Source organism: Volvox carteri (genome assembly GCF_000143455.1).
Source record: "Volvox carteri f. nagariensis unplaced genomic scaffold VOLCAscaffold_1, whole genome shotgun sequence".
Classification (NCBI taxonomy): Eukaryota; Viridiplantae; Chlorophyta; class Chlorophyceae; order Chlamydomonadales; family Volvocaceae; genus Volvox; species Volvox carteri.
The window spans coordinates 3,576,022-3,584,691 of NW_003307545.1; the positions used below are offsets into that span (position 1 = coordinate 3,576,022).

The following is an 8,670-nucleotide window of genomic DNA, read 5'->3' on the forward strand; positions in this document are numbered from 1 at the left end:
TGGCCTTCCGGATGCATGCGACTAAACCTACCGGCCCAAGGCAACTCAGCCTGGGTGCTTCGCCGCGCGACAGCATACCCGCTGGGGCTGGCCTTCCGGATGCATGCGACCAAAACCTGCCGGCCCAAGGCAAATCAGCCTGGGTGCTTCGCTGCGCGACAGCATACCCGCTGGGCTGGCCTTCCGGATGCTTGCAACTAAACCTAACGTCCTAAGGCGCCTCAGCCTGGGCGCTTCGCTGCGCGAAAGCATGCCCCCTGGGCTGGCCTTCCGGATAGAATGCAGCTCCACACGGTAGCTCGGCCCTTCGCGAGACCTCCTTCGGATGAACCGCATCGGCCCCCTCCGGGTAACTAGTTGGTCCGCCATTCTGACGTCCTCCTTCGTCTCGCTGTTGAATGATGTCCTCCAAGCCTTCTTGGACTCCGCCGCGCGATTCCTCGCGCTCTGCCATCACTTCGCTGTTACTGGCGACCGATATGCCAGCAACGTCGGATCGCCTTATCTACTTTCCTATTGAGCTGGGTCACGAATACAAAGTAAATCCCTATTTAAACAATTCAAACTCCCCAACAGACGACGTTCTGACTTGCGCTTGCTTGCATGGTTGACTGGCGAACTTGCGTTGTCTGGATTCAGCGCTTTGTTCCCAGCTAAACTTTGTAACGAACTACCGTATCAGTCCCTGTCCTCTGGCCCATTCTGGTCTGCGCCTTCCCGCGCCGCACTTGCCGTACTGCACTACAGGACGAGCACTTAATCAACATGCATTTCTTGAGAATATGTGCGGCACATATGATACCTCAGTATCTCAAGTGTAATTTTCACTTTACCAAGTAAACGTCATAAAGCCCTTATTTGTGCGTACCCGTTATGCTATCACATTGCATGACGATATAACGAAAGTATAACGCGGTTATCAGTTGGAAAAACATGGAAACGACTCGACGCTAATACTCGACTCGACGATTACTTTATGGAATGGAATCAGCTTAATACCGATGAACAGTAATTCGCGTTCAAGGGATATAAGATGGAAACTGCAGGTGCCATGCGGCATGGCCCTCTCCGGAATCGTGCCCCTGGACCCCGGCCAACGCAACCACTAGCAGGCCCACTACCAAACTCAGGCAGCCCCTCCGTCGCCCTCCCTCAAGCCCCGCAAGACCCAGGAGCCCAAGAGCGCGTTTGTGCAATCCATCTTTCGCCCTTCATTTTGTGGATAACAGGAGATTGCACATCCTCCCTTGGCCGTGTAGCACTGTGCGGGGCCCCCCGCGGGCCCAAAGTATACAAGTTCAACCTGTTCAACACGAAGGACTTATCCGTCTGGGACTTTATGAAAATGCTGTGGACCGAAGGCCCCTGGTGTTGGTGGTGTTGATGGTGGCGGGACGACAATCGGCCCGTGCCGGCCTTGCCGGCCTACAGCTGCGCGCGGAGCAAAAGCTGTATACAAAATGCTAGAGCTCAGAGGAGTCTCTGGCGCTGGGACTGTCAATTTGGAGGGGCATTTCCCTCGAGCAATCGACCAATGCATAATGCAGTACGATGCTGTACCGCCACACGCCCCCTAACCAACCCTTGGACGACGGGGATGCGCGCAAATCCTCTGCCTTCAACGTGCGTGTTGTCCGCTATCATATCATATGACTATTTCCCAGCTGAGTGGGCAGCTTGTGGAATACGACTTGGACGACGAATGGCGACAAGGCGACCGTACTTATAACTTTCACTAAGGAGAAGGGCACATGCATGCATGCGACGCTACCTCATCAGGTCGTTTATACAAGTTACAAGTTCCGCACACAAGTGCGGGTGTGTCCGTAAAAGCCGGGGGGCCCATGGTCTTTATAAGTATTCAGGTAGCCTCCTCTCTTACTCCCGAAGGTGGGGTAATGGAACCACAATTCACATTGTCAAAACCATGTGACGATATCCACAAATGCTGTTCACGGCAGCAGGGGCGCTTGGCTTAGGCCATGGCAGGGTAGTGAAGTGGGGGAAAAGCGAGGCCCGCCCGACGATGCAATCCACATAGCGACGAAACCGACCCGCGGGTCATTTCTCACGCTGTCCATAGCTGCTGCTGCTGCTGCTGCGTGCTGGCAACAACCGAGCCCACACGTCGAGGGCGTGTCACAGAACAACTGCACCTCCAGCGTCGCAATGCACACGTATCCATGTATGCCCATGCCCGCAAGCGCAACGCACCTATAGATACACACGACCAGGCCTCACTGCGCACACGCACACACACATACATACACACACAGACACGCAAGCAGGCAGCAGGCAGGTGCGCTTCCAAGACAAACCTCGCCTGCTCGACCATCCCGCTGTACTTTTATCCAAAAATCTGTATGTACCGTGTGAACCTGCAGTCAGCGGTGTATTAAGATGACAACACCTCCTGTGGTACACCCAATCTGCATCGTCATCATCATCATCATCATCATCTACTCCAGAGCTGTTAATAATAAAAATTACGCTATCATCATCAGTTCAAAATCCCCACCCACGATTAGTAAATTTTGTTCACTTGTACGACAGCTTGTACGATAGGAAGATGCACGCAAGGAGGAGGCGCCATTGAAATGCACCGTTACGTACAGGACGAAGCGGGCGACCTGTGGCTAGCCAGATCCCACAAAATCATCACAAACGCAAAAAACTAGACCCGAATACTGAATACACCAACAAACCAGAGACCAGACCCGACCAGGCCAGGCCAGTCAAGCACCCATACATTGCGGCCCCCGTCGCTGCCGGCTTTGTGATCTCGCTCCACCTCGGCTCGTGCGTTGCTGTGCGTCGCAACAGCAACACTAACTGCACGTGAACGTGCGACACCTGGCGTACACACACATACAGACATACTGTCATCTTAATGCCTTAACAGGCAGCCGTATATACTCATCCGCTTTCAATCAATGAAGAAACCTCGCCAACAACATAGAACCGCAGTCCGTCTGTCCGTTCATGTTGTGTTCAGGGAGGCTTGTCCCCTAGAGGGGTGTGTGGCACAGCGTGTACATGGGGAAAAAACAATACACACAGGGAAACGGGAAAAAGAACGCGCGCGAGGAATAGCATGAGGGACAGATGGGCGAGCACTCACGCACGTATCCCTGCCGTACGATGAGGCAGCCAGCACCGTCGTAGGAAAAAGTGAAGGCGGACGCGGTTGCAGCCCCAACCGCGCAACGGAGGTTTTCATTCCAATCCATTTCAATCAGTGCTAGGCCGTCATTCAGCATCACATCGATATTAATTCCAATGATTCCAATTCATGAAGCTGCTGTAAAACAGTCGCCATGCGTCCTCAATATGTCTTATGGCGCCGCTGGTGTTGTTGGTTTGAACTACGAACTGGAATAAATTTTCCTCTCTCTCGAAAAGAACGACAAAAACGTGAACGCACTAAAGCTACAGGCTCATCGCTATAGTCACAATCCAGTATCATAGGAAAAATGTAAGAATGTCCTGTACAGCATCGTAACTACCTGCGCAAATCACAGATGTCAATAGGCCTTCCGGCCATCCATGGACAAGGCAGAATCATGTATCAAAAGGGAATGATTGCCTCTCTCGTCCCTTCTGTAGGTCCGCACAAACTTCCTGTACTCTTATTAACATCCATTCATCCTATCCGGAATTAAAATCACAAGTCTCTGGCATTCTCATTCTTGCCAGTAACTTGCCTCCGTAGCCTTGCCCCTCGGCAAGCTCGTCGTCGCACACCGCTCACGCCCCAGTCGCCTTCTACTCAGACGCGGCTGGATCCTCCCCGACAGCGGGCCAAGCTCAGCTCAACTAAGCCCAGCTCTCATCTCACCCGAACCGCCAAGGACGGATACCGCCCTTCCTTCGTAAACGCCCGGTAACAAAACCCCCGATCCTCCTCCTCCTCGTCCTCCTCCTGCCAAAAACAGCCACTGCAGGACGGCAAGTCCCCGCAGTCCACCTGCGCTCTCCACACTGCCCCTTCCTTTACACGAGCACTATCGCTGCTCGCCTTCATTACCCCAAAACCCCCTCCACACTGGCAGCCGCCGCTGCGAGGCACCTACACCGCCGTTCCCGTTTTTCGTCCCCCCCCTTCCACATCTACCTCCGCTTCCCCCTTCACCACAGCCATCGCCGTCACAATCTCCTCTACCGCCGCCATTTCCTCCCTCACCAAAGTTAAAAGAAGTAGCCACTAGTAGTCAAAAGTAGTTATCGCCGCGGAAACTCTTCTTCCGAGTCGCCTCAACGCACAAAGCTCGCTTGCCCTGCGGCTTGGAAGCCGGGCCCAGGCCCGGCAGGCGCGCACTGCCCGAAGACTGGCTGCCCCCGCCGCCCCCGCAGCTGTCCGCATGGTGACCGTCGGGGCGCTGCAACATGCTGGGCCGCCGCAGGAACTCCATAGCCTTGGGTGGCTGACCGCGCGCCCCGGCTAGCGCCGGCAGCGCCGGCAACTTATCCTCCACCACCGCCTGCCTATCTCCGCCACGGCTCCGTGTCGGCCCCGCCCCGGACGATCTGGAATGCTGGCGCATCCCATGGGGGTGTAGCCGGGAGGCCTGGCCCAATGCGGGCAGGTGCTTCCACTCCGCCTGCGTCCCCCCGCCCGGTCCGGGCTCAGAGATCGATACCTTGCGTGACAGGTTGGTCCCATTGGACAGTGATCGAGGTCGTGCGGAGGCGTCGTTGCTGCCGTGACGGCTGATGCCGGTGCCCCGGTCCCGTTCCATGGACAGCCGCACAGGGCTGCCGTTGATGATGGCGGTTGAAGGAGCGATGATGAACATATCTCCGTAGCTCCGGGCGGCCAATGCACCCGGAGAGGCTGCGGGAGACTGCGGTGTCGACATCGCTGCTGTTGCTGCTGCTGCGGCCGCGGCCGTCCTCGCGCTCTTAAGATGCTGGTCCATCGCCGGCTTGCCGCCGACGTCAGCGGTGCGACCCAGCAGCGGCGCCAGCGCCGACCCCGGCGCTGGCCGCGTTCTCTGAGGCCCCAGCGGCGGTTGTTGTTGCTGTTGCTTGTCCTTCAGTGCCGCCCATGACCGCAAGTCCATGTCTGCTAGGTGCCCCAGGGCAACCACGTCGCCGCCGGCGGAGGCCGCGTGCGATTGCGGCATTCGCGTGTCTGCTTTTGCGTGGGAGCCCTGGCGCTCCGTCAGCTCGTCCAGGTCATCGGGGGGCAGCTCGTCCAGATTGGCGGATGACGTCTCGCTCAGTGTACGGCGCAACTCTGGATCTTCCACTGACTTGACAGAGATGGCGCGGGCAGCCCGGCGACCGCCGCCGCCTGACGGCATGGCGGCATCGCCGTCCGACGCCGCCGCCGCCAGGTCCCCCGTTGCGCTCGCAGCCGTGGAGGCATGGGACGCAGCGCGACTGAGGCCCAGCGAGATCGTTTCATCTTCGTCGTCTGCGGCAGCCGCTGCCGCCGCTTCGCCCGCTACGACTGCAGATTTCACGTCTTCCGCCATCGTCAACGCCGCCGCCGGCGACTTATCCGAGGCCGGCGCGACGTCCTGGCGGGAGTCACCGGCATCCTCCCCCTCCAGCAGTGCGTCAAGGTCATCATCATCATCGTTGTCTTTGGGTTCAATTGCGGCATATCCGGCAGTAGCAGCAGCGCCACCGCCGCTGCCGTCCAGGGCGCCGTCGGCAGTGCTCCCGGCGGCTTCGGCTTCTACCGCCGACTCCGTCGCTGCCGCCGCCTGGGCCTCGCTTGCATACCCTTCCACCAGGCCATTCCAACGCGGCTGCTGCTCCTTAATCTTCGCCAGCAAGCTCTCTAGGCAAGCTGCTGCTGTTTGAGGCGCGCCGTCGCTGCTACACGCCGTGACCAGTGTTGCAAGAGAGTTCTTGAACCGCTCGACGGGTAGGTAGTCCTTCCCGGCCTCGCTTCCGCTCCCGCTTCCTGCGCCGTCCTCCTCCCAGGCCGCATCCAGCGCGGCGCGGCGGACGGCGGGCTCGCTTCCGGCGCCGCCCGGGGCGGCACGGCTAAGAATATCCTGAAATGTGAGTTGCATGTTCGTTTTCTTTTGAAAATTTGTTTTTGATGAAAAGCAGCAGCAGTTGCAGCGTTGGACAGTTGGGACAGATACACACACAGACACACACGCTGGTGCGCTGATATGATGCGTTCATGGAAAGAGAGGCAAAAAGTGGAAGGTTGCAACGCCCAACGCCAAAAGTAGGGTGCAGTTCACATTCACATCACACAAACAAACTGCGGATGATAAAGTGGAATGGGTATTCATATAGTTGTGCGAGTTACGTCTGGAGGGGAGCGAGTGAAGGGGGTCGTGGAGACCGACGAGCGAAGGGGGTTTCAGAAAGGAATCAAATCGAAACCCGCTTGCACCATCGCAGGCGGGTGGCACACCCCCTGTTCACACTGGTAAAGGCAATCCACCGAGGCAATCCTGCTGAGGCTGGGCTGAGCTGGGCTGGCCTGCTGCCCCTGCCGGCTCCTGCCGTGGACGCTTGAGCCGCTCGGCTACTGCTGGGCCCGGGAGCCCTGGAGTTTGTTACTTAGTTAGTTTGTTACTTAGTTAGTTTGTTACTTAGTTAGTTTGTTACTTAGTTAGTTTGACTCGTTAGGGATGTAGGCTAGACGCACTGACAGTGACAATGATAGCGATAACGGCAAATGACGATGACGACCATGACACAGGGAGTGACAGGCAAGGGGAAGGGTGATAGAACGAAACACTGACAATTGAAGCAGATGCCAGGAATAGATGGATATACAAAAGGATTATTAGACAGGTGCAGGGGGAAGGGGGAGTGAAGGCCTCGGGCCAGCTCTCACCTGGATAGTAGCATGCATCGCCGCGTAGTAATGCGCCTTTGAAACGACGCCGCTCGGTGCCAGCCATGCTTCCCATTCACCCAGCTGGGCCGTCAGGGCGGCATCGTTGAAGTCCAACTGCGGAGAATTTTTTACAGCGTGGGTGGCAGTAATGTGTTGGCGCTGCGGGGGTTGATGGCTAGGGCGCCAGCTCTCTAGGGGAACATTCCTTAAACGGATAGCACGGAAAACAGATAGGTTATCGCACCTGCATATGATCCTGTTGTCCTTCATCACTTCCGTCCGTGCTGCAAGGCAGGCATCAAGTCATAATCGGTTCAGGTTCAGCTGAGGTATCATAAGCGAAGGGGGCGCCCCTCGCGCCTTCCCAAGCATTAAAAGAGTCATCGCAAGCCAGCTGTTAGCAATGCGTACCTGCTCCATTCGACGAGAGCTGCGCTGTTGTTAGCCTGCAACGTGTTGCATAGGCAGTGACACATCCCTAGCATCGGCGCATTCTGGAGGCCCCGCAAAAGTTCCAAGCGCCTTAGCACAACCGATTCCAGTTGCAATTGTGAGAGGAACATGTTTATCGATCTGCCGTCCAGCTCCTGTGTTTCCCTTACGAAACGTCGACTTATTCTAACACGCAACCTGGGCAAAACAAAACAAATCGAGGCCCATCGTTAGGTTATCGCAAAGCGTGCGGGATTACAGACTTATTGAACCGTGGAAAAGCGAAAAGTCAACTGCGTGTGAACTTCCATGCGACTTATGACCTCCGCTGAGACTTAAAAATGACAAAAAGCGTGCAGATGCGTAAAGAAGTAATACACACCTTATACTACGACTAGTGACACCCTGCGGCTCCTGTAAGAGCCTCAAATCTTCCAGTTCGATGCACGCTCCATAAGGTTGTATATCTCATACACAATCATTCTGGCAAAGCCTAATGCTTATTTGTGAAAGTGTTGCGAGACTCATGAACAAGTCCTGCCTTGATTGCCGTTTTGCGCCTTTTCAGTGTTTGTCGGTGACTAGATACCTAGGGTGCGGGTCGCTTTGCTTCGATGCATTGGTAAACCATGGAAAGCTTTGTTCTTCTCGCCATCACCGTGGTACGAAATGCCGTAAATTGACTCTGCGTCGAGCTAGCTTTCCTTTGGTCACAACGAAGCAACCTCTTGCCGTCGTTTCATTACATTTGTTACAGGTCACTGTCCAGTACCTTGCAATTTAGTGTTGCCATAAAGTCGTTGATGTTCAACCATCTCGCGAGCTGCCCAGGGTAGACATCGTAGTGCGCTGCTTACGAATTAAGGCGCACCTGCAGCACAACGATTTTCCATAACCATAGTCTCACCTAGTTTTGCCAGCGGAGTTCTGTGGGGCGGCTCCTTCGCAAGTTCAGGATGGTGTTCTACTTCTATCCGCGCGGCCACAAGCCGAACACGGAGGACTTTATGATCTATATGGGTAAAGACAAGGTGTGATACAACACCATCCATAATTATGACCGGCGCGGGGCCTTCACCCTCTGCCACCGCCTGATGCTGCTACGCACCCTCCTAAAACCCATGCATAACTGCACGTGCATCTGCAGTATGAGAACGAAGACCTGATCGCGCATGGCCTTCCATGTGACCTGTGGTAAGCCAGCTGCCGTGTGCACGTACCGCCAGCCCCACCCTTAGCCCCGCCGGGCCCCCACTCCTGTCTTTCCCTGTCTCCCTCGGTGGGTTACCCCCAGGGCGCCTCCCAGGTTACACGAATGGCGACTTGTGTGTATTGCTTCCCTTCCTTCACTCGCGCTCTTCCCCCCTCACATATACACATGCCATTCACCTGCTTGTGGTTAATTCCTCTCCCCCTCCCCC

General features: G+C 56.0%; 2 protein-coding genes across 2 annotated transcripts in view; one reads left to right on the forward strand and one right to left on the reverse strand.

The window, feature by feature from the left end:
- Nucleotides 1-3,872: 3,872 nt before the first annotated feature.
- Nucleotides 3,873-7,380, reverse strand: VOLCADRAFT_102800 (uncharacterized protein; the record flags this gene model as incomplete). The annotated part of the gene is made up of 4 exons (XM_002946141.1): nucleotides 3,873-6,011; nucleotides 6,815-6,931; nucleotides 7,062-7,101; nucleotides 7,229-7,380. 4 exons carry the CDS (start codon nucleotides 7,378-7,380, stop codon nucleotides 4,212-4,214), a joined length of 2,109 nt encoding a protein of 702 aa, XP_002946187.1. The 3' UTR covers nucleotides 3,873-4,211.
- An 825-nt stretch (nucleotides 7,381-8,205) lies between these two features.
- The window catches only part of VOLCADRAFT_101600 (uncharacterized protein), a gene marked incomplete at both ends in the record, with an annotated part of 3,142 nt that continues 2,677 nt past the window's right edge, over nucleotides 8,206-8,670 (forward strand). The window contains 2 exons of the mRNA XM_002945800.1: nucleotides 8,206-8,280; nucleotides 8,397-8,433. Of these exons, the coding sequence (XP_002945846.1) occupies nucleotides 8,206-8,280; nucleotides 8,397-8,433 (112 nt within the window). The remainder of the gene's footprint in view (nucleotides 8,281-8,396; nucleotides 8,434-8,670) is intronic.